Source organism: Crocodylus siamensis, chromosome 7 (assembly GCF_052110815.1).
Source record: "Crocodylus siamensis isolate JL-2025a chromosome 7, ASM5211081v1, whole genome shotgun sequence".
In the NCBI taxonomy this organism is placed as follows: Eukaryota; Metazoa; Chordata; order Crocodylia; family Crocodylidae; genus Crocodylus; species Crocodylus siamensis.
The window spans coordinates 53742638-53769162 of NC_143401.1; the positions used below are offsets into that span (position 1 = coordinate 53742638).

The following is a 26525-nucleotide window of genomic DNA, read 5'->3' on the forward strand; positions in this document are numbered from 1 at the left end:
TGTGATTGGGTGGGGTGTGTGGGTGGCCATGGGTTTTATTAGGGGTTTAGGGGTAGGTGTGGATGTGGGGTTTGTCGAGGGGTGTGGCTGTGTGTGTGAGGGGAGGGAGAGTGTGATTAGGGGTATGTGGGAAGGGTGGAATTGTGGGTGGCTGATTGTGGAGCCCGTGGTGGGATTGAGACCCTTTTATATGTTGGCTTCTTTGTGTAGTAGTTTTTTTGAACATATAAAGGAAGGAGATTTTGATCAGAAAAAATATTTTTTTTATATTAAATTTGCCTCTGTTAACCCAATTGGGCTGATTTTTTTTTTCCATTCTAAATGCCTAATTTTTCCGTTATGATGATCAATATTAGAATAAGCTGAATTTTAACTCATTGATATTTAGGACTTCTATAGATATCTCACTCTTACAGATATTGTAGGATAAGGCAACCAGTTACTATAGTAATACTGTTTTCAGTGGTGAATGACATCTGATACAATGAAGTACAAAAGATTAATTAAATAACCTATTCTAGACTTCTGAAGTCTACTGCTTTTAAACTATAAATAATAAGCTAGATCATCAAATTAAAAGCCTGTATTTATTGCTGAAGAGTTTTTGATAGTTTTTTCTCTTCCATTTAAATGCATTTTTATGCTTGAATTAGATTTTTTTTTTACTTGCTTTTGTGGAACAGCTGTAAAGGTAAGGGGTGGATAAGTTTAAGTTCGTCTTTCTCAGATGCTTGTATGCTGAGGAATCCGTGGAAGGCCAGCCTGAACCCAGAACGAAACCTGCATGATGCACAAACATAAAAAGGGGACGTTAAAAGTAAAATGATTGAGCCAACTGCAGAGCGAGAACATGTTGGACCTCGTTTCATCCTTGAGGCTAGGGACAGACATTACACACAAACTGGTTTAAGTGATCAGAAACTGGTTTAAACCTGTAATGGAACAGATGTTCAGTGCCATAAACCAGTTTGAACATGGCTGAAACCAGTTTGAGATAAACCTGGCTGAACGTAGTATCATACTGATTTGGGACAACTGATTTGGGACAAACCGGTTTATGCAATGTATGTCCCAGACCCCTTCCTGGTTTACATTAAATCAGAGTCCTCCAGTACCTCAGATGCTTTGCAGCTCTGGGTGGGGCTCTGCTCTCTGCTCCAGCTCAGCAGGGCTGGCCCTTCCCCTTTGCTCCCTGGCTGCAGCTCTGATAGAGACTGCAGGTACAGTGGGGTCTGCCTGGCTTCCCCTTGCCCCCACCCTCACTCCCTGCTCAAGCAGGGATTCTCCCCTCTCTTCTGCCTTACACAGACACATCTCAGCATTAGCTAGCATACCACATGCTGGCTATGGTCTGTGATGTGGGAGACAGGACAAAGACAGGACAGTGTCAGCTTAGGGCTTTTGGGGGCTAATCAACAGGTAGCTGGTAGCGCTGTGCAAAACTTTGGCAGCTGTTTCATATCAGAGGTGTTTCAGCCCATTTTGGTGGCTGAATTATTGAATCCGAATTGAAACAAAAGGCTCGATCTCGGAAATTAAATGAAATGAAAACATCCAAAACATTTTGGAAATGTTTCGTAATGTTTCGGAAGCGGGCTTGCAGGGAAACAGAAACTAAAAGGGAGGGGGAAGGACTACTCTGATATTGACATCTGTAGCTGGCCAGTGACTATGATCTTTCCCTGAGTTCCCTCCCAATGACAGTGCTCTGGGGGAGGGACAGAGAAACAACATATAAGGCTCTGTGTAAAGCTCTCTCTCTGCCTTTTCTGCCAGCTGTCTCTCTCTTGCAGCACAAGCAGCAGAGCTCACGGTGTCTGAAAGGTCTAGGCTTGCTTGGTAGCAGTAGGTACTGGTAGTTTCTTGCTACCAAGTTGTAGCGAATCCTTTTCCACTTACCCTTGCCTACCATCCCTATTGTTATCTCTTCCAGCTAATTCTTCCCCTCATATTCTCTTATTTGTTCTGCTTCTCCCCTGCCCTGCAAACAAAAAGAAAGCTGCGTGTGCTTTCCCTGGCAGTGTGCCATCCATCACTGTGCAGGAAAACAAAACACAAATTATACACACATTTTCCAGCACACCAAACATGAAGTGTGCTGGAAAGGCAAGTTCCAAGTCTTCTGGCAGGGGAGCGAGGGGGAGCAGGGGAAGAGCTGTAAATTCCCCTCTTCCCCAAATTTAGATGCTCCCTTTTTTCTACCAGGCACGAAGATTCTGCTGCTAGTGGCAGCAAGGAGGTAGGAGCAGTGTCTGCACTTGCACCACCTCCACTAACACCACAAATAGCCATCAGCATGACAGTGTCCTCCATCCCAATTTTGCCTCCCAGTGCCAGAGGAGGAGCTGGATCTGGAAGCAGGGGAGCTCAGTGTCATAGGTAGGGAAATTCTGGGGAAGGAGGGGGAATCTACGTTTGTGCTGCACACCCTTCAGAGTTCCCCTAGAGCCAGATCTCCTTCTCTAGAAGGCCGTTCGGAGAAGGTAGAGGTTGTGGAGACAAGTGGCTCAGTGGACTTGGCTCCTCCTATTGTGCCTCTGTCTGCTGAGGAGAGGGATAAGGCAGAATCACCACTCGCACCCCAGAAGTGAGGGGGGAGCATAGTGTGGGATTATTTTGAGGTGGCAGATGATCCCTGCTATCTGCCAGCACTGCCAAAGCAACACCAGCCAGGGCAATGAGGCAAAACTCTTCAGCACCATGGGGATGCTGATGCATCTCAAGAGGCACTTCGTCCTTGCCCTTGCTCCTTCTCTGCCTGGCACCAGTGGAAGCGTGCCCAAAGGGAAGTCCCCGTCTCGCTTCAAAACCCCTGTGCCCCAGAAGCAGAGACAGGCCACCCTGGACCAGTGGAGGAAAGGCAGACATAAAGAGGGGTGAGTTCCAAAGGTGAGTGAGGTCACCCAGAGCATTGGGGAGTTGCTTGCTCTGGATGGCCAGCCCTTCTCCTTAGTTGAGCAGCCAGGGTTCAGGCGGCTCATGGTGCTCATGGCCCCATCATACTGTGTGCCTGCAAGTAACACCTTCAGCAGGATGGTGGTTCCCTCGCTGTATGAGGCATGCAGGGAGTACTTGAGGGAGGAGTTGTGCAAGGCAGGTCTACAGGTGGCCTTGCATTTCACCTCGGACATCCGGAGCAGCCAGGGTAGAGATCATGCCTACTTCTCCCTCATGAGGCACTAGTGCGATCAGTCAGGCTGTCAGTGGGCTCTCTTTCAAGCTGAGATGTCTCACCTCTTGATGCCTCAATTTACATTTTCACTGCCTGGCTTTCTTTCCTGCATGCCAGCTTCTGGCTTCTTTACTATTCCTTCCATCCAGGAAGAACATACACACCAACTGCAGATGCTTCCACAGGCTGAGGGAAGGGGTTTTAAATCCAAAAGCTTGCGAAGAACAACTTTTCCAACATTTAGTTGGTCTAATAAGGGATGTCACATTTACCCAAAGAATGCTTGTCTGCCTATATTCTTAGAGCAACGTGGCTACAACCTACACACCTCACTTAACACACACGTGTCATTAGTTTTGCTTTGAACAGTCTGAGGTGCAGTTTCACAGAAACCCCTGCACCTATCTCCTTGAAACTTTGCAGGCATCATGAGATCAGAAGGGGATATCATCCCTGCTGTTTTCAGCTGAATCAACCAAAAAATGACAAAGTTATAGATATTTTAGTGATTCCCCATTATAGTCTATGGCTGAATCTCCGAATCAGTGTTGAAATTCTGAAACAGATTCGGCTGAATTGAATCAGGACAGCGATCCAAAACAGTAAATTGAATCACTGTCCCTCTGAAATGACCGAATCCAAATCGGAACAGAGCCATTTTGCATAGCCCTAGTAGCTGGTAATGTCCCTCTGTTCCTTCCTTGGAAAAAGTTGTTTAAGAGCTTGAACTAATGAGAGACCCTTTTGTTTTGCTGATGGGCTGTTACATTCTGTGCAACTCAGTGCTCTATCAATGGCAGGATACCTGTCCCTAATCAGAGCTCCCTGCCAGGGCCTGGCCATGCCCCAAGTTTGGCTCAGTCATGTGGAAGGGATCAAGGGCTGCTCTAGCACGCCCCAGCTTCTAGCCTGAATCACTGCAGGCATGTGCCTGCATTTCTTCAGTCCAGAGGAGATGTCTGTATGGTAGTGGTCACCAGATGGTTGATTGGGATCAGCTGGTTGATCCCAGAGCCTCTTCAGGTCAATTTGAGGCTGGGCGGGGGCAGGGCAGGCTAAGTGCATGAGTATATGGGCCAGATCAAGGCCCCTGTGGTGAGGGACAGAGTGTGGCAAAGGCAGGAGCACAGGTAAGGTGAAAGGGGCCCCGGACAAGTGGGTGGTGGGTGGCTTGTCCATGGGTGCAGGCGGCTTCCGTTGGTGTGCGCACCCTGCCAGTGGCCCTGTAAGGTTCATGTCACCCCATCTGTGCTTGGCGAAGGTGGCTGCTGTTGCGGACTGGGCTTTGCACCCTGAGCCCCATTGCAGCTGGCACGGGAGTGGCCTGATACCATGTGCGCCTGCCGCCAAGTGGGCAGGGGACAAGGCTCAGCCCAGCAGTGGGACGCATGTGGTGTTGAATCGCTTCTGGGCCAGCTGCACTGGGGCTCAGGGTGGAAAGCCCAGCCTGCAAGGGCAGCCACCTCCATCAAGCACAGATGGTGGGGCATGTGCCCCCCAAACATGGGGCACTGCGAGTGGCTGCAGCAGCAGTGAGCTAGGGAGGGAGTGGGGCGGGGAATGACAGGATGGAGCTGCAAGCGGCTTGTCCGCAGGGCACAGGGAGGTGGGCAGGTCATGCAGCCTGGAAGGGCATGGGGGGGGTGTGCCTCTGGATCTGCATGCAGGGTGGGCTGGGGTGGTGTTGGGCTCTTTCTGGCATGGGTGTTGGGTTGCCCTGTGCTTGGGTTGGACAGTGGTGGTCCTGGGAGTGCAGCTACAAGGAGTGAGCTGCAGCCTCCCTGACCCTCTCCCAGTGCTACCACTGCCTGCCGCAAGTGCAGTGTCGCCCAACCCCTGCTGGGAAGAGTCTGGCAAAGCCTTCCCCTCCCCTGCCCCTCCTCCCTGCCCCCCGAGGGTAAAGGGGGATGGCAGGCTGCCACTGCTAGCTGGGAGGCTGCACCTGGCTCTTCCTGGCAGAGCTTGGGCTGCGCTGCACTTGAGATGGGCAGAGGTGGTGTTGGGAGGGGATCAGGGGGTCTATGATGAATTTTCAGGTGTCTGTACTTCCTCTGTAGCTCCATTCCCAGCACCGCTGCCATCTGGCCTGAGTGCAGCATGGCCCAACACCCACACAGAAGAACCCAGCACCTCCCTGGCCCCAGCTTGCCCCACCACTGTACAGATCCAGGGGCACATGATGCCCATGCCCTCCTGGGCTGTGTGCTCCTCTTCCCTGCATCCCCTGGACGAGCCACTCACAGCTGTATTCTGTGTCACACCACCACTGTGCAGGGTGGCCCCTGCCCCCTCCCTCACTCACTGCCATGATGCAAGGGCAGATTGAGGCCCCAGTGGTGAGGAAGGGAAACAGGGTACAGGCAGGAGCAGGGACTGGGGGGAGTGGGGAACAAGCAGAGGCCTCGGGGGGCACATGCCGCCTGGGTCTCCACTTGTCCCAGGACCCAGCATGGCCAGGGCCCCACTCTCCCCAGTCCCTGCTCCGGCCTGTGCCCTGCTCTCTCCCTCACTGCTGGGGCCTCGATCTGCCCTGCCTCACCCCTGCTCCTTTCCTTTTCCCCCCACCCCTTCTCCGACAGACATACCTGCTGGGGGGAGCACGCTCTCCCCAATTTTTTTCTCTGTCTCAATCTTCCCCCGCTTCCCTCCCCACAGACTTACCTGGGGGTTGCAGGGCATGGTAGGTCTTGGGTTGCTTTTTAATTCAAAAAGTGATCTCCTACCCAAAAAGGTTGGAGTCCACTGCTGTACGGTTACAAATCAGTGTACCCTGGCCAGGTTATATTAACCTGCAAAGATTGAATCAATTCAGGCTCAGGCTTTTTGCATGTCTGTCCATAGCCTGAATGACCAAAGCAGTGAAAGGCATCCACTGAATATGACACTTAAAGTATTGAATGCCTAAAACTAGAGTAGTATTTTCAAGGGGGCACAGCTGTAGGAGGTATGGATCAGGTTTCTTTGTATTTTAAGCAAAAGTACAACACAGGGTGTGTGTAGACAAAATGAGGAGCATCCATGCACAACACTCTAAAGCGGGTTAAACGCTTTTGCACCACTTTAATAGTGTTGGTGTTTGCACATGTCAGTGGTGTATTGCACATTAATTCCCACCAATGTAGCACATTCAGTGGTGTAATGCACCTTAAATGACTTTGGGGCACTGCAACCTAAAACACCTGTGAGGAATTTTAGTTTGTTGCCCTACAGCCACAGAGCAAACAGCTTCAATTTAGGGCCCCCGTTTTGTTTACACATGCCTATAGTGACCAGTCAAGTAAGAATCTGGTGTTGCAATGTACTTAATCTATTTAACCAAAACTACTCAACCCACTTAAAATAACTACTTTTTTTTCTATATAGATCCATCGAATACAGTAAAACATGTAAGGAAAACGTGTGTATATAGTTGCTAAAAAGTGATGCAATAATTATCAATTAATTTTAAAAGGCGTTCCCCCTTTTCTACACAAGATGACACAAGGTTTCATAGTAGTTTCATAGTAGCTAGGGACAGGAGGGACCTGAACAGATCGTCTAGCTTGACCACTGAATGAGCCCCTGAAGGTGACAGATTTGGTTTCCAAAACTGCTGCAAAACGAATGAAAAAGGCAGTGTTGCAACATTATACTGATATATTAAAATCTGAAAGAAAAATCTGAGTATTTAACCTCCCCCCCCCCCAAAAAAAACCCCAAACTTTTCACAAACTTGGCAGCCAAGAGGGCCTCTCAGAAGAAATGTGTCTTTATTTGCAAATCTTCTCAATGGGATCCTTAAATAGGGAATGAAAACTGTAGACAACAATATTTATTTTTGGCTAGTCCGGATAATCGAATAAAATAGCAATAGGTTCTTTGTGGAATTTTTTGCTTGTGCTTTATGCTTTCGGCTGCCATGGCCAAAGATGCACACAGGAAATGTTTTCCTGCATTTGGCAGGCTTAGAAGGTAGAGATGATGCTAATGCCTACTCTGCTACTTTAATAAAGGCATAAGCTTATACGACTGAAGTCTCGTGAGACTTCTGCTCACATGATCACACAGCAGCTCTCTGAGCTTCTACTGGAGACAAAGTTTGAAAGTTGGTTTGAAATTTATCTTGGACAGAAAGTGCAAAGAGCAAAAGACTAGATGTTTGCCTGGTGTTAGTGGATGAATGTCAGTGGGTTTGTGTGTGTGAGACTAACGTTTGGTTAAGGCAGCAGTATATGATTGGATTGTATGTTGTAGAACTCATAGCAGCCAGAAAGACTGCAAGATGTACTTGTTGAATGTACTGTTGCTTATACATGTCTTCCTTGAAGATCCCAAAGATGAAGTACAGGTGATAAGGCAACCAGCAGACAGCAACGGTTATCACAACCGTGACCATAGTCCTCACAAACAATAAAAAACCAGTGTTTTAAATACAGTTTTTCCTTTAGAATGATTAAATCATTGCATGTTTTTATCACATCTAATTGACCTTTTTATATATTTATCCATCCTCATATATTGATACCTATGGGAGCTGGGAGTTCAGATGGAGACAAGGCTGTGTAGCAGTAACCTGTATATTTTCCTGCATGAATGATTTTTTGATGGATGAAGGCAGCATAATCTCTGCAGCCAAGCTGGGGAGAAATATTGGTGTATGTGGGTGAGACCTTGTTTTCTGGTTGTGGTGCTATATGGTGGGAGAAGAAATGTCTTCCTGGTTGCAGCATAAATAGATCTTATTCCTCGATGCTTTAATTTAACTGGATTTCTTCTGTGCAACCTCAAACAAACTAGTAAAGTCTCCATGAGTACAAGCTCTTCTTTTAAAGGCTGGCTGTTTTTCATATTTGTAAGGATGTATAAGAAAAACACCACAACCCCCTGTCTCAAGTGATTCTACGTCAGCCTTTTCTGTAATGTGAATGTGAAATCACACAGCACCTAAAGAGTCTGCATGAATGTGCTTACATTTCACAGCTGGAATCAGAACAGCTAGCAGGAAGACAGTAATGATTGTTGGACTTCTAACCCTTTTTTGGAAGTAACTTGATGCTGATAGTAGACTCTACTAGTGTGGTTTCCAGGGACTGTACTACTCCAAAGAGTAATTTCTATAATGCTGTATGTGAAAAAAAACCCATCAGTTAGGCAGCAAGTAAATCAACATAATCACTGCAATGTGGTACCCGTAAAAGAAAAACGGAGACATTTTCATATTGATTACATCTCTCAAAGAGCTTTTCCTGTCTATCAAGTCTTCCCCTTGGTTGTGTGTGTATGCCTGCCCCTAACTTCAACTCCAGTGCTCTAGAGATCAGAAATTTCTATCTTTAAAACATTAACAAAGATTGAAGAAATTTGTAAAAGCTGATCTCTTCCATGTTACAGCGATAATTCCTTTCATTGAAGTTTTTGCTTCTTCAGGAAAGTATTGCTTTTCTTTTTTAAAGATATTTACATTTTATGTCAGCTTTGTTCCAGGCCTCACTACTATACTAGGGGGTCATGAGAGCATCTGTGACTATAAAATATCAGCCTAAAATCAGGCTAGATGATTACAAAGATAACAGGGGCTGTTCTTTGTTTATGTATTTTATAAATTAATAACAGTCATTTACTGTATTAGTATTGTTCCTTATTTGCAAGCACTAGTATCTAAACCACAATCAGAGTGGACTCATACTGAAAGTGATGGTGCTTCAACTGTGCATCAGTGAGAGCATTTTCTAGCTTCTAACGTTATCCAGTAAGCTTCAGCTGGTGTAAGGAAAATATAAATGTCATATTTGTGTCTGCTTATATTAAGTAACCACCACTTATGGGGAGGGAACAACCAGCTCACTCATTTACAGTACATGTCATTTTAACATAAGCAGTGTAAAACTAGGATTATGCAGGAAGGCTTTGGCACACGCTTTTGGCTTCAACCTTGAAAGGCTGTTTATACATCCCTCGTCAGGATGATGACACTGCATGGTTGTTTGCCACATTAGAGAAAGGGGTCATCCATTTCTGAAAAATATGAGGCAGGTTATTCTTATTTTGCTTATTGTCAGTCCCCACTATTTGTTCTTTTAGCCTAATGCAAGGGAGGCTGAACATTTGCCAGACTTCACTTTACACTCCCACTCTTGTTTAATTGTCATGTAGACCTGAGCAGAAAATAAATGCCACTTCTGCTCTTCTCCCTGTGCCTGAAGCATTTTTTTCTTAAAAATTAAATACAGACAACTTCATAAATTAAACTTTATGGATATTCAACATTAAATTGAGAGAGTCAGAAAATGTAAACCTACAGGATTGTACAGCAACATGTACAGGGCATTTATCGGCCAAATTATCAGCTGCATCAGGCAAAAAAAGCCAATTTCTGATGCACTCAATTTACTTTATCTTGGTGCCAATCCAATATCAGACCAATGTATCGATGCACTGCTAATGTTTACTGCAGCATACGGTCTCTATAATAATAAATAGCTGTCTCTAATATATAGCAATTTTTATCAGCAGACCAGACCTTAAAGCGCTGTCAGAAGTAAGTATCATCATCTCCGTTGGACAGAAGGGGAAACTGATGTGCAATAAAGTGAAGTGACCTGCCCAAGGTAACCCAACAGGTCACTGGAAGAGCCAGGAGTAAAATTTTGGTAACCCCAGCATCCCAGTTCAGTGCTCTATCCACTCAATCACACTGCTCTTCCTAGAACATGATAGTATTGCAACTTTGACAGCCGCACATTTCTACAGTACTCACTATCATGATGGCATTTTGACTGGTACTATGCAATTTTCCAGACTATAGCTCATAATTCATAAAGCTCTTTATGTTAGATTAACATGAATAATAGGGATGAGTAGCATAAAATCCTTATGTCCTTCTACTGGACACTTAAGTTTCATCTATAATGCAAAAGGAAGCATTCCTGAATTCTGGGCAAGAACACACATGCAGAAGAATCTCCTTCAGGACACAGAATTAATCCAGATAAGAGCTGCATATATTATATGCTACTCCGTTCAAATAAATCCACCAGCCTGATTTCATATCAGCCCAGTTAGTTTGGAAGGATCAAAGCAAGTTTCCCAATATGCTGATGAGACTGCAGCCTATTATCTCTATAGGCAGGGGAGTCCACCCAATGATTCAGAACTTTTGCATTCTGTTTTTCTACAAGTATATAATGGAGTCATTTCATTCTCAGTTATGACGTGTTTATACATGCACATACACTTTAACATGCACATACACTCCTCCTAGAATGGGTCAGCAACCCACAGCACACGTGCCAAAGCATAGCACACAAGGCCATTTTGCTCACAGCACCACAGCTGGCCAAGACCCTGGGCAGCTGTCACCAGCCACGGAGTCTGGGCTGCTCACAGCAGGCAGCCGGGAGGCTGCAAACCTTCCAGAGCCCAGGCCAGCTGTGGCAGGAAGCCAGGGGGCTGCAAACAGCTGCACCAAGCTCTGGAGCCTGCCACCAGCTCCATGGCAGTGGTGGCTGCACACGCGCCTCAGGACGCACAGCCGGGACAGCACAACCTTGGCCTCTCCCGCACTGTCCTCCCAGAGGCATGCGTGCCCCCACCCCCAGCAACAAGGATCAGGCCCCTCACAGCTCCCCTGTCCTCTGCTTCTGGCATGCCAAGTCAGGCATGGGTTCAGGTTAGGGTGTTTTTGGCACTCCAGCTAAAAACAATTGCCAACCTCTGTCCTAGAACAACATTGGCTCTCCCCATTTCAGAAACTCTCTAGAAGGAAAGCTGTAATTTCCAGAACATGATTAAGACAATTAGCTGAGAAAATTGTTGAGATTAACTCCTCTGTTACACACAGAAAAAGAAATGTGCATCCACTGTAAATACTGCTGCTTCAGATACCAGGATTCTGACCAAGATACGAATTAAATCTAAAGCAAAAAATAGGAAGAATACCAGAGAATTCAGTTCTTCTGTGGAATGTGCACACTGGGGTAGCAGTGGAGAAAGAATCCTCAGATCTTCCAGAGATAACGGGAGAATGAGTGACTGGATATCCAGACATAAGCATGAAGGAAGAGTCTTTACCTACAGAAAAAATGTGCATAATCAAAACAGTGGGAGAGGCTCCAAGTATCTTATTATGATGTCGGTTTCATAGGTTTCAGGCCATTAATATATACCCCAAGCCATTAGCGATGCATAGGAGGTGCACACAGGTGCACATGGGCCGCCTGAGATTGGCAGTGCACCCCCTGCAATTGGCCGCTGCTGACAGACGGCAGCGCCTGTGAGTAGTCACCACTCACCATCCCCCCTTCTCCCACCATTAAATACTGCCATGCCCCCGCCACCACCACCACCTGCAGGCAGTCGCCTTTCCCCCCCGCAACCTCTGGGGGCATGTGTCATCCATGCCCCAAGCCACAATGCCTAAAAGAAATCTCCATTTTGAGGGGATGAGCTTTTAAATTTGCCTAACTTAACTTGAACAAGCTAAAAATAGGATGTTCTTCCCTGCCTGTTAACATCTGGGAGCAGGCAAAAAGTTAACTGGGTAACAGACATCAAAACCAGTATCAAAACTCTTTTCACATGCTCAACCTTACTCTGGCCCAAATGCATGGGCTGTGGTGTTTCTTGTTTTGGGGAAAGGAGCAAAAACCAAGAAAAATCTCTCCCAGAGTAACTTTTTTTTTTGGAAACTTTTTTTCACCTTTTTGCTTTTTAATTTTGTTGTGTTCCTGCTACGGTTTTTGGGGAACAAATCTATTTTGTATATAGTTTTTCTATATTTGAATTACTATCAGAAGGATTTTTTAATGTGTAACCTGGGCAGTACTCCAAGAGGTACCCTCTCTACAATTGAAGGGATCAAAGCAGGTGCACAAGCACTGTGGGAGGTGTAGGGACTCTCCTCCCCCTATAGAGCAGAGCCAGACCACCAATGGGGACTTAACCATATACCTTTTAATGAGAGAACAATACTGGGAATGTAACCAGTATAAACCAGGGGGTCTAGGGGACACTATAATGCCCCAAGGGGGCAGGATTCAACAAAGGTTAGACACTTACAATCATAGACATATTTATCCAATTGACAAAGGACAGGGTTAACCAAATGGTAAAATACAAACAGCAGAATAAACAATACTGGTTGGAAGACACAAAATACAAAATGTCAAATGACAAGGAATATAGGGCCTAGTGGAAGAAAGGGGGAAAACACAGTGGCCCCTTTCCACTGCAAGAAGAATTTCTTCCTGTTAGCTCATTCACCCCAAGTCACCCCAACTGGGACCTGAACTTAGATCTTCCACATGGTAGGCAGAAATGCTACTGCTGCGGCAGCAAGATGCCCCCACAGCCTCCCAAAGGGGAGAGGATAGTCCCCACAGGACCCAAACCCCACACACAGCCCCTCCCCGCAGGGGAAACTTACCTCCTGCTGGGCAGCTGCAGCTGGAGCAGGAGCCATGGCTGTGGCTATGCAAGCCAGAGCTTTGCTGACTCTTTAATCAGCTGTTTCCCAGGTGGGGAACAGCTGAGCCATTCCGGCCACTGCGGGAAGATTTAAAACTCCCACAGGAACCCAGGAGGATGGAGTGGTGAGAAGGGAGAATGCTGGTGTAGAGGATGCCAGGCATGCTGAGGTTCCTGCAAAGGAGAGGAGCAACACAGCCAGTGCAGCACCAGCAAGCAGAATCAGGAAGGTGTTTGAGCCCCCTTTGGGAGAGTGGGGGAAAGGATGCAACTCCACACCCCTCTCCAGCCCAGGGGTCTATTTCTTTTGAAAAAAAGAGAGAGAGTAGGTGGAGGAGCAAAACTCTATTTGGAGACACTGAGAATAGGTGTCAGCTGATGTGTATACAGCTTGAAAAGGGGGAGCCATATAAGTAACAACAAAGCCCACTTGGATGTGGGGTTTTTGAAGCAAGCTGTGATTGAGCCAGCAGAACCAAATTACCATCTTGCTGATGCCCATCCAGTTGGTGAGTGGATGGGGTGTAATGGAGGCGGAGCCCTGAGGAACATCACACCTGAACTGTGAGTACTGCCATTCTCCCAGTGGAGCCCCCCTGGGAAAAAGATCTCCACTGAATCCCCCTCTCTTTACATAATAACATCAAGTCATGGCAGATGAGTTGAAGGGAGGGGCTCCACATCGGTTGAGTAGTACATCACATAAGGAACCCCGCTCAAGGCACTGTTTACCACAACCACCAGTGCTGGTACTGCTCTAAGCTGCTGGGGGTCTTGGCCTTCCCGGAGCCCTGGCCTTATGTTGAGCTGCCTGGCCTCTTATTGGAGGAGCTAGAAGCAGAGCTGAGAACCTCTCAGGTTGCTGCTCAGATCCTTTCTGGAGCTGGGGGAGCCTCTCCTGCTGGCCACAGCCTCTCGTAGGCAATCCTGGAGCCCAGCAGGGAGCCTCTCCTGCCAGCTGCATGCTGCACTGCTGAGGGTCCAACTGCTGCCTGCAGGTCCCACTCCTTCAGGCTCTTCTGGGGCAACTTCTCCCACCCCACTGGCCCAGCTCTTGCCAGGTCTTTGAATCTCCTTCCTTGTGGTCCCTCGCTGGTCTCCCCTGATCAGCTGTGCTGCCCCTTTTATCCCCCTCCAAATGACCCAAGGGGCCAATCAGGGGACACAGAGGGTGAGTCTCTGGGTCCTGATTGGTGAGGAAAGGGAATCCCAAGTCCTCCAATCATCTTTTGCCCTTTTAAAACCCCTGGGCTAAGTCACTGCCAGCTAGCCCATCACAAATGCAGATAATTAAATTGGCCAAACTTTTGAAGGTTAATCTGGGTGTGGAAGTAGGCCTCAGTAAGGAGAACATCCATCACATACTTTGAAAAAGATCTAAATATTTTAAATAAATATTTAAATATCTAAATATTCTAAATAGTTAAATATCTAAAAATAGGGCAATAGTAACAGCCACATTTCACAAACACTGTATTTACAACATGACTGACAATAACAGCACATAGGTGATGAGGAGCACAGCCTGGCAGTGTGGAGAGCTGCATGCATCTGGTAAGTCTGTTGTGGTGGAAAGGCAGGGGGAGGGAAGATCAAGGCCTCCGTGGTGAGGGAGGGAGTGGGGCTGGGGCAGGTGCTGCCCAACTGGGGCGGAGTGGGGTGTGGGATGGAACCATGGCTTGTCTAGGGCTGTGTGGGGAGGGGGAGGTGACTCCCACCACTGCGTGCAGCCCAGAAGGGCATGGGGGGCATGTGCCCCAGGATCTGTGTGATGGAAGGCAGGCTGCAGCTGGGGCCAGGGCTGTGCTGGTCTTGCAGGGGCTGTGTTGTGCTGGGGTAGGCAGCACTAGGAGGGAAGTTTGGGGGGGCTGTGGTGAATTTTGGGGTGGTTGCAGCCACTCCTGTAGCCCTCGCCCAGCACTGCTGCTGCCTACCCAAAGTTTCATAGTTTCTGGGGTCGCAAGGGACCTGAGCAGATCATCTAGTCCGACCCCCTGCCATGGCAGGAAAGAATACTGGGGTCAAACGACCCCAGCAAGGTGTTCACCTAGCCTCCTCTTAAAACCCCCCAGGGTAGGAGCCTGCACCACTTCTCCTGGAAGTTGGTTCCAGACCCTAGCCACCCTGACCATGAAGTAGCGCCTCCTGATATCCAGCCTAAATCTACCCTCTGCCAGCTTGTGACCGTTATTCCTGGTCACTCCTGGCAGTGCTCAGGGGAACAGAGACTCCCCCAATGCCTGCTGGTCCCCCCTGACTAGTTTATAACAGGCCACTAGATCCCCCCTCAGCCTTCTCTTGTGGAGACTGAACAGGTTCAGGTCCCTGAGACTCTCCTCATAGGGCCTGCCCTCCTGTCCCCTGATCATGTGAGTGGCCCTCCTCTGGACCCTCTCCATGTTGTCCACATCCCTCCTGAAGTGCGGCGCCCAGAACTGGACGTAGTGCTCCAGCTGCGGCCTGACAGTGCTGCATAGAGGGGGAGAATCACCTCCTTGGACCTGCTCGAGATGCATCTGTGGATGCACGACAAGGTACGGTTGACCTTCCTGACTGCCTCCCCACACTGCCGGCCCATGTTCATCTTGGAGTCGACGATGACTCCAAGATCCTTTTCTGTCTGTGTGCTGACAAGAGAGGAGTTCCCCAACCTGTAGGTATGGTGCTGGTTGTTCCTCCCCAGGTGCATCACTTTGCACTTGTCTGTGTTGAATCCCATCCTATTCTTGTCCGCCCACCCTTGTAACCTGTCCAGGTCCAATTGTAGTCTGTTGCTTCCTTCTAGCATGCCCACATCCCCCCACATCTTAGTGTCATCAGCAAATTTGAACAAGGTGTTTTTCACCCCCTCGTCCAAGTCACTGATGAAGAAGTTGAACAGCGCGGGCCCGAGGACCGAGCCCTGCGGAACCCCACTGCCCACGTCCTTCCAGGTTGAGAAGGACCCATCCACTACCACCCTCTGGGTGCGGCCCTCCAGCCAGTTGGCGACCCATTTGACTGTGTGGGGGTCGACACCGCAGTCCCTCATTTTCTTGATGAGAACGGGGTGAGAGACAGTGTCGAAAGCCTTCCGGAAGTCCAGGAAGACTATGTCCACTGCTACCCCTGCATCTAATGATTTGGTGATCTGATCCTAAAAGGCCATCAGGTTGGTCTGACAGGACCTGCCACTGATGAACCCGTTTTGGTTGCCCCTAAGCATGCAGTCCCTTTGTGGATGTGTGCCAGAATAATTTTCTCAAACAGCTTGCCTAGGATTGAGGTAAGACTAACTGGCCTATAATTTTCTGGGTCCTCCTTCTTCCCCTTTTTGAAGACAGGAACCACGTTGGCCCTCTTCCAGACCTCCGGCACCACACCACAGCACCACGAGTGCTCGTAAAGCTGTGCTAGGGGTCCTGCAATGACCTCGGCCAATTCCTTTAGAACTCTAGGGTGGAGATCATCCGGACCTGCTGACTTGAATACGTCCAGTCCCTCCAGAAGTTTCCTAACTAGTTCCTCACTAATCCTTGGCCCAGGTGTGCCTCCCCTGGGGCCTGAGGGGGGCCCAGCAGGGAGGTGACTGTTCTGGTCCCTACTTAGGAAGACGGAGGCAAAGAAATCATTAAACATGTTAGCTTTATCGTCTGGTGTGACGACCAAATTTCCCAACGTGTCCTGCAGGGGCCCCACATTACCTGGAACCTTCTTTTTACCCCCTATGTATTTAAAGACGGACTTCTTATTGTCCTTAATCTGGGAAGCTAGTCCTAATTCCATCTCAGCCTTGGCCTTTCTGACTGCCCCCCTACATCCCTGAGTGACTGCAGTATAGTCATCCCTGGTGATGTCCCCTTCTTTGTGCAGTCCAGCCCAGCACCTCCCCACCAGGAAGAGCCCGGCACAGCCCTGGCTGCAGTCCACAGCAGCAGCCCTCTCTGCACTGTGCAGATCCAGGGGCACATGCCCCCCCTGCCCTCCATGCCCTCCCAGGCTGCGTGCAGCAGCGGGGCCTGCCCGCCCATGTCCCCTGGATGAGCTGTGGCTCCGTTCCATGCCCTGCCCTGGCTGGGCAGCCCCAGCCCCACTTGCTCCCTTACCACAGGGGCCTTGATCTGTCCCCCCCCACACCCTTTTCCTCCCCCTTCCCCTTCCACCACAACAGACTTACCAGCTGCATGCAGCTCTCCATGCTGCCAGGCTGTGTATAGGAATCAAACTGGTATTGGCCAATACGCCTTCTTAAAAATCAGCTATTGGTATCGGCCCCCAAAATCTCTATTGGTGCACCCCTAGTAAACATGACATTGCTGAACAAGAGAGAGCTCACCAGCATTTATATGGAGCTTTTGGACCTATGCACATATTATTTGAGGAAAAACAGTTCTATATTAATTCTACAGACAACCGGCTGTGTGGAGAATATGAAGGGCAAGAAGAGAGAAACAGCTGTTCAAACTGATTCAAACTGAAATGTAGCTCTGCACTCAGTGTAAAAAAGTGAACTCAACATTTTTCTTGTGGTAAATTATCTCCAAAAAGACATTTATAAAATCTGTTACTTTTTTTTTACAGTTGTTCAATGATTTTATATGAGGAAATTTTACCTTATGAATTAGGAAAAGAACTGTTTGCTGTGACTATTCTTTATATGATAATAATAACTGATCATTGCTGTTTCTTTATAAACTGGAAGAAGTCCTGATTAATTTATTAGTAGAGTTTTGATAATCTCAGGGAGATGAGTGTAAGACCCTCCCTCTGCCCCTCACCTTCCCACTTTGGTTATGTAGGCCTATAGAATTTTAGGACATTTTTAAAACACTTTTTTTTTTCCATAAATAAGATTATTATTTTTAACTAATAATGCAACATCCACATTTTAAAAGTACCCAGATTTTTCCTGCCTGAAGGAATGAGAGAAACATAGTTCCCTGGAACCAAGATTAACTGTCTATTTAGCAATTTTTATGTTCAGTTTTCTCCTTTCACATGCACAAAACCTGAGCTGCCATTTCCATGTTCTTTGTGTCTACTTTTTCCTCCCCTGCTGGTGAATTGTTACACAGATTCTCTGGCCAAGGAAGTGAACAGCTTCTTCCTTGGTTGCAATGCTATATTATTTCTAGCTAAAGGGGGCTGCTGAAAATAATAGTCTTCCTTGACGCTTCTTCATGGAATCAATAGTTTCTAATAACTGACAGTTCTGGAATTACACCCACTTTGTGTGAACTTTTTACATAATGGTGCATAGACTTTCTGCTTCTGTTTTACACAGCTGAGGGGTTCTTACATTAGCTGGTGCTTCTGTCCATCATCATTTGGCCAGGCAACAGTACATTTATTTAGTGGTTCTATTGTTGATCATGATCTCAGCATAAAAACACTATGGGAAAGGCAAGTCCAAAAGCTACCAGCCAGATTATCCTGATTACTCTGGTGTTCCCAGCAGAAAGTTTGGGCTTAAGAGGATAAATGATGGCTACATACCTAGGAGAAAAATGAGGTAGCAATTTTGATTACCTGAATATTTTGTTAGAAAATTACAGTGAGGCAATACACCCAATCAAGTATCAGTGTAGACCCAAACACACACAGTTCCACTGATCTGGTATACTTTTTAGCCTTTAACTTTTACTGGAAAGAAATTTCAAACATTTTACATTTTATAAAGAAGTCACTGTTAGTCTATCTTGACAGAGTGCGTTGCTCTGGTGTGTTGAACTCCATAAGAAATTGTTTCTTTCTCTTAGTGAATAATTAAGAAATTGTTTCTTTCTCTCTTCTATTCATGGAGAGAGACTGCAATCCTTTCGTATGTGGGAGTGCATTTTGTACAGATTTGCAGTGATGCTACCAACTTCTTGCTATGCATTATAATTGGGTAATTTGGAATGCTTGGACAAATTAAAGCAATGAAAACTTCAAAAGGCTGACATGATAGTTCCAATATGTGCAATAAATGTATACGATCCACCTTATATAAGATAGGCAGCCGAACACATTGCTGTTTAGCTGATGTTAGATCCAGCACAACTGCAAAGCCAGCTCTGTCAACAAGAATGATCTGCTACATCTTTGCAGCTGTCTTCTCTTGAAGCCAGAAAATTACTGAAACTGTTATTTGTTTGGTCTGAGTCTCTGTAGCAGGAACTGTGTTTACACTCCCAGGAATAAGCATATATTTATTATTCCCATTAATTTTTTTAGTTATATGCTAAATAATTGCATATAATTTGTTTCCCTCTATACCAGGGAAGAATGAACAAAATTAGGGTCTCAACTAAAGCTGTGTTCACAATGGCAAGTCATGGTCTTGCACATAATTTACTATGCATCTGAATCGCTGATTTTAGCAGTGGAAACTCCTTTTGCCATCCTCTTCTGTCTGCAGGCACTCTAGCACATGTGCTTGCAGCATAAATGGTATGCTGTTGATCCTTTTGTCCCACACCTGTTCAGAACAGTCGTGCCTTATCTGCCTTGAGTTACTTGCAAAAGCTATTATCTGTTTTTAAATTTACCGTGTAAAATAGATCTGTACTTTAGACAGTGTAAGGTGAGTTATTTCTCTCGAGTGTCTTTGTATTTTTATTACAATAATTTCAGAGTCCAAAAAGAGTGGAAAACTCCAGTTACTTCCTGTTTACTTAGAAAAGGAAGGAAAGACTGTGCCTGTCTCTCAGCAAGCCCCATTGAAGAGAATTCTATTCAAGCCTTCATACAATAGACACATAATAAAAAGACTGCATGGACACAAAGCCCCAGAAATGTTCTACATTTTAACATGTTGGAGCTTTATTTATTCAGAAGCACTATACAGTTCCTGTAAGTCTTTATATTTTTTTTATCTAGACTTTGCTAAAATAAGCTGGGAAGAATTAAGCACTAAACCAGAAAAGCCACCCTTTTTTTTTTTTTTTTGCAGGCATGCCATAAATTAGGTCGGCACCCTCCCCAAATGCCACTCCAGTCTCCTTCCCTTGCCCAATCTGCTGCTCTGCTTTCTGCTCCCAACCCTTTGCTCCCTGCCTCATCTGTTCTTCTGTCTTCTTCCTTTCCTGTGCTCCCATGCCCAATTTGCTGCTTTGCTTTTTGCTTCTTTTCTTGTCTGCTGCTATATTGCCTATCCCTTCCCCAATCTACCATGTGCCAAACACACAGGCTACCCATGCCACTTGTGACACCTGTTCTGCAGGCTGCCCATCTCTGTACTAAATTATCTCCAGCCTGTGTGTTTACAGAATCATAGGAAATTAGGACTGGAAAAGACCTAGTCCAACCCCCTGCTCAAAGCATTCCCACTAGATCATCCCAGGCAAGGCTTTGTCCAAGGATAGAGATTCCATACCTTCTCTGGGTAATCTGTTCCAGTGCTTTACTACTCTCTGGGTGAGAGAGTTTTTCCTTGTCTCTAACCTAAATTTCCCTTGATTCAACTTGAGACTATTGCTCCTTGTTTGGTCATCTGTTGCCACTGAGAACAGTCTAGCTCTATCCTTTTGAAACCACCCTTCAGGTAGTTGAAGGCTGCTATTAAATCACCTCTTGGTCTTCTCTTCTGCAGACTAAATAAGCTCGTTCTCTCAGCCTCTCCTCAGACGTCATGAGCCCCAGTCCCCTCACCATTTTAGTTGCCATTTGCTGGACTCTCTCTAATTTGTCCACATCCTTTTTGTAGTGGGGGGCCCCCCAAAACTGGACATGGTTTTGTCCACTTCTAAAAGCTGATAAAACTTACAAAGCTTCCAAGTCAGTATTCCATGGCACAGCTCGTGTTGAATCATGGGTTTGAATTTACAGCTGCAAAATGAGCAACTGATGGAGCTGCCAAGATAGAACTGAAATTGCACCCAGTGCTGCAACTACATGGGGTGTTACAGCAGTGCAGAGCCAAGTCCTTAACAGTTAGCAAGGATTGGATCACAAAACGTGATAAGCACCAACAAGTTTGGTCACATCTCTGATTCATCTGAGACTTCTCTTAATCTTCCCTCCTCCTGTTGCCGACAATCCTGAGTTCATTTTCCCTTTCTATTTCCTCAAACCCTACAGGGTTTTCAGCTCCTCATACTCCCCTCCCTGTGACTTCTTCCCTATTTTGCCAAGTGCCAAGCACTCCGCAGCTCCTCTCCCCACCAACAGTCAAAGTCAGAAAAATGAATAGGCCCAACTTTATAAAGCAAATATGAACCGTGGTGTGTCTGTGAACTTTCCAGGAGAGTCTGGGAAGTGGGTTTTTTTTATTTTGAGCTACTACTATACTTCTGTCCAGAGGCCCAAGTGTGGCTTGCCTGCAGTTGCTCAGGTACTGTAATATACAATACTGACAGAAATGTCAGGAGACACTTTGTTCAACAGTAAATAATGTTATACTGTCTGGGAAAACAGACATAATGGATTTTTCCAAAGTAATGATTAACAGTACAGTGGGTGACTTTTATATATACCACTTCTGGTGTGCCACCTCAAGATCAACTATTTTAAATTATAGTGTTTCATCAAAGCTAACCAGCTAAACCAGGACAGACCGTAACTTCTATAACAATTGTAACCCCGGTACACCGAGGGTATGCCCTCCCAGCCAAACGGAGAGGAAGTGGTGACAGACTAGGGTGCTGAGGGAGGGACATCATGACCCTACATGCAGATCCCTCTGTTTCCCTATAGAGTCAACCCCAGGAGTGTACACTTCACTATATATAGTTTTATTATTACAAATATTATTAAAACATTTACATGCCAGAAATAATTGAATACCTGATATTACAAAATAATTTTCATAATCTCCAATTCAAGAAATGACCCAATGAATCCAAGAATATTCACCCCAGTGGGTAAAACCCAGTACTTAAAAATATATACACAACTCACCCAAAGATTTCTTCAAGCTCTCAAACCCATCAACATCACAGTTAACAGCACTAAAATAATAAGAACAATATTATTTATAAAATATAAAGCCCAACATAAACTCAGAACCTCAACCACATAGAAGTCTAATTGTGAATTTGTTCCCTGAGCCTGGAGAATAGGGGTCCCCTCACCCACTGGCAGGGGTCTTCTGCCCAGCTCTAGTGAGGCCGCTCCTAATACCTCCCCAATTTCAGGGTCCCAGAGCTCCAATAACTCACAGTCCCTCTGCTGGACTGGTTTGTCCCAGCGTGGTGTTCCCCTCTGGGGTCTCTTCTCCCATGCTGCCTGTGGACTCCCCTTGTGGCCTGGTGCCCCCGCCTTGCAATGTCGCCTGCTTCAGTCCTCACACCCCTCTGCAGATTTGCTTGTGCTGCTCTATGCCCCACTCTGAGCACCGAGGGCTAGCTGCTTCACCCAGCAGGGTTGCTGGGCTCCAAACCACCTGCCTCACACCAGGGTGGTCTTCCCTGTTCTCTGTGCCCTGCTCAGCATGAGGGCTCTTTCGGCTCGCTGGGGCCCTATGTGGGGCTCTGGCCTTCCGGCCTCACACTGGGTGGCTAACCTGAGCAGCCTTTGCTGCTCACTGCTCCTGGATCTTGCCCAGGTCCTGTGCACAGTGGTTGCCAGACACTTGCCAAGGTCTGCAAGCTTGAGCCACCTTGCTGCACTCCTAGGGCTTGGACTTCATGCATCAGACTATGGATCATGACGAGCCCGAGGGTCTTACACCCTCCCAGAGCTGCTCTGTGCAGCGGGTCCCTGCACCATGACAAGCCTGAAGGCCTCCCGCCCTCCCAGGGCTGCTCTGTGCAGCAGGTCCCTGCACCGTGATAAGCCTGAGAGTCTCACACCCTCCTAGGGATCTTCAGGAGCTCAGGGGACTGGGGCAGCTTATCCCCAGCTTTTTTCACTCTGATCTTCCTTCTTTAGCTTCCCCATTGCATCTCTCTGCATGCTGGACATGCTGCTTCTTTTATACACTTCAGGCGCTCTGCCCCCAAAGTTCTCCAGACCTGGCAGGGCACAGTCTCGAACAAGGTCTGGACTACTTCTTGCCTCACTCCCTTTGGGGAAAGGGCTGGCCTTGCTTACCCTGGCTTGCTTCTCATTAGTGGCTGGGCTCCACCAATTGAAATTGCAGAATCCTGAACTCAGGACTCATCCAGAGCTCAAAAGGTAAGTCTGCTACACAGTCAATGGAATCTTTCACTTTCCAGAAGACAGTGTCAGGATCTGTTTAAAGAATAACTAAATATGGTTAGGGCATGTGACTAAAGAGACTTTGGTTTCTTGCCATATGACTAAAGAGACTTCAGCTTTATAGGTACTTGTACCAAGGATGTCCAAAGAGTTGGAGAGTAGAGACAGATGAGAATAGCCTGAAGGGGAATGGATTTTTACAAAAATGCTACTTGGCAAGCCCTCGGGATATACATAAAATAGTTGTTACCAACCATTCTTGATTTAAAGCCAGGAACAGCAAACTGCATTTTAAAATCAAGACATTGCTTCCTCTTAAAACATATTTACTTTTATTTTTACAACTGTGGACAAATTAGCACCAGTTTGTGTTTTCATTAACGGCACAAAGGGAAACATTTAATGATTACATTATATATTAATGACTTTTAGAAACTACTGTATATGTTAACACAAGGCAGGGTCCTAATGTATGTCAACTATTATTTTCCAGATGCAGCACATATATAATGCTGAGCGAGTGAGTAATGACTTATTCTTCAGGTTATTACATTTATCTTGACCTTGATTTCTCCATCGCTAGATTGGCAGGGCCTGGGTGTTTGCCACTGAACTGATTTTTGAACAGCAGACACTTCTATGAAAGCCACTCCTGATGCCTGATTAAGTATTGCCTTTGGGACAGTTCAAGAGAGATGTTTGTCTTGTTTTTGTAGGTGAAGGATGCTTCTGACAGAGACCTGGCAGGAAACTGATATGATGGTCTTGTTTGTTAATGTGGTAGGGAAAAAAAAGAGTCAGATATTGGACTCCCTTGAAGAGCAATCAGTGAAAACCCAGCTGTTTCCTGTATTGTGGATTATGAGCAACCTGTTTGGGGATGACTTGGGGGAAGATTAAGGACTTGGGATATATTATGTTGCAGTCAGAGTGGAGAGTGCAGTTTGGCATATGACTTGTAACAGTCTAGCTGTCTCAGCATGAGGTTCAGCCTGGGCTAAGAAGCAGGGTAAATTAGCCCAGTCTGGGTGCATCTACATGTGCTATTAGCACAGAATAATAAACTCCAGCACATATTGTGCACCCAGGACCACAGCACATTGAGCTGAGTTGGAGCGGCCCCAGCTGGCAGGGGATCCGTGGGGGTTAGATTGCCAGCCTGGGGCTGCTCCAACCTGGCACAATGTTCTGTGGAGTGGCTGGCTCAGGGTACAAGCATGCTTCAGTGCAGGGCTAGCTGTCAGGCACCCCCGCACTGAAGCACCCTTGTGCCCCAGCCAGCCCTGTCAGCATCTGCACATGCATTGCTGTGTACTAAAGAATGCCACCATAGGATAGTACTTCTGCTTACAAGTACTAACCTGCGGCAGAGTTAATTATTTTCCTATGGCCCGATAGGGTTGCATGTGTAGACGCTGAGACTTTACTGTGGAGCTAATTAGGCAGGTCTGCAGTAAACATCTTGTGTAGATGCACCCACTGAGCTCTATGCTGCTGCAGCTAGATTGTTCCTGGTAGCCCAGTTAAATTTGTTTAAAGCTGGTTTTGGTATATCTATACTGCACTGCAACCACTGCAACATAGATATTGGAGAAGGCAGGAGAGAAAAGATCTAACATGCTTGTAATACATCATGGAGAATGGAGGAGATAGGAGAAGACTAGAATGTTCAAAAAGGGTTAAGAAGTCTGGAGAAAGCCTGGAGGGAACTGGAGAATTTGGAACTGAGTTTAGCTTCTTTTAGCTCTTTTTCTATTCTTAGTGGGTATATTAATGCGCCTTTTCTAATGTGCATTAACACTAATACCTCCAATGTGAGCTACTAAATGAACATTAGATTGTGGTAATGCACAGTAGCGCAGCTGCATACTTTTTAGTGATACATAATGCAAAGTAGACTATTTTACTGCACATTAGTGTAACATCACAGTTTTTTACATGATGCTTTTAATACACAGTAAAATAGACTACTTTGCATTAAAACGCACATGTACACGTGCCCACAGATAGTGAAAACTGATTTCCAGTGAATTTAGATTACTTCCTATGAAAGAGAGAGGTTATCTAATTTAGTACATGAACCATAAATATCCATACCTTGAGACTGTTGAGATTTGTTCTTATATTACAATAAACTTGTTAATCTAATAGAGAATTTTGAAAATATTAAATTGCCTCTTGCATATTGCAAAGATTTCAAAGCCTTAGTAAATATAATCAAACTTCTGGTCTTGAAGAATAAATACTAACAACCTCTGGAAGGGAAGTCTGTATTATGTGTAATACTTTTATTTGCTTCTTGTCTGCAGTTGTATCTAAATTAGAAATGTCACTGTGGATGCTCATATTTTCAGTAAGAGATACTATAATATAAATCCCACCTATGATTAAATGATGGATCCCATCTATGGGATAAAAAGACGTGTTTCTGTGAAGATTTAGATCCCTCAGATGATATTTAACATTAAAAAAACCGAAATTCAAGCCACTTCTAATCACTCCTGTCAGGCTTGTTTCAGATCAGTGACCTAGAGGTAAAAGATTCTATATCCTGTTACTAGTCCCCATATCACCACAAGATAGTTGCACCACATATGTAGTGGGGCCGTGTGAAGCTTTGGTTGCTGATTCGATTCGGTGGAGATTCAGCCCAGTTTGGAGACTGAATCTCTGAATCTGAACTGAATCATGCAACCCTTTAATCTCTCCAAATCAAATTTGAACCCTTCAAATCGATTCAGAAATATTCAACAATTCAGACACAGACAAAGTTTTAAAAGTTTTTTCTATATACCTCAGGGTTACCAGGTGGCTTGTGAATGCTGAGATGGTGGGGCAGATTGAGTGTCCCATGGGAGCACAGGGAGGGTCCCCAGTATGCTTGGCAGCAGACCTGGAAGTGAACCAGAAGCACTTCTGGTCCACTTCTGGGTCTGCCGGTGAGCGTGCTGGGACCCTCCTCATACCCTCCCCTGGCTTGGTGACCGGTGCCTCTTGGGGGGCACCTGGGGTTTCCCTGTGGATGATCGCTGAGCCAGGAGTTGGGCCTGCACACTCGGCGGTGGATCTAGAAGTGGACTGGAAGTACTTCTGGTCCACTTCTGGGTTCATCACTGAGCACGTGGGGGGCTCCCCCACACTCCTGTGGGACGCTCCATCTACCCCACCATCTCAGCGTTCACAAGCCAGCTGGTACCTCAAGGTCTGTAGAAAAAACATTTAAAGCTGTGTCTATGGCCGAATCACTGATTCTCCAAATCAGCATTGACTCTTCAGATTAGGATTTAGCTAAATCGAATTGGGAAAGTGATCCAGTTCAATGAATTGAATCACTGTTGCCGAGTCAGGCCAAATCCGAATCAAATACAGCCTATTTTGCACACCCCTAATGTGCAGATATCCATCTTTTCTGCTAATAACCCCCCCAAATGACAGATTGCAAAATAGTTTTACAACAAATGTATTGCAATAAAACCTTATCTTAAAACAGGTTTTTTCAATTATTGTCTTTCCATTTAATCTCTTACCTGTCAGCAGCAACTGCTGTCATAAAATAAATACTCACAAACAGTGCAGTAATAGGGAACAAGTTCTGAAACCTGCAGAATTCCTTACCAAAATACCAGACATTGTGGCTAGCATAAATGAAACCAATAATTGATGCAATAAATATAAAAGAATATGTGATGGCCCAAAGAGCTATTTGCCAGCCTGGCTAGGTAAACTGGGTTCCTGTGGTCCAATTGCCATCACCCTCAAGAAAGCCAGCCACTGAAATATTATTGTTTAAAAAGGAAGTCATGTTCAT

General features: G+C 46.1%; 1 protein-coding gene across 1 annotated transcript; it reads right to left on the minus strand.

The window, feature by feature from the left end:
- Positions 1-586: 586 nt before the first annotated feature.
- On the minus strand, positions 587-26525 carry TACR2 (tachykinin receptor 2). Its single transcript, XM_090057898.1, is given in 8 exon segments — positions 587-780; positions 7363-7563; positions 8187-8299; positions 8301-8342; positions 17897-17944; positions 17946-17987; positions 17989-18091; positions 26245-26525. Coding segments are annotated over 8 exon segments (948 nt in total). The 3' UTR covers positions 587-662.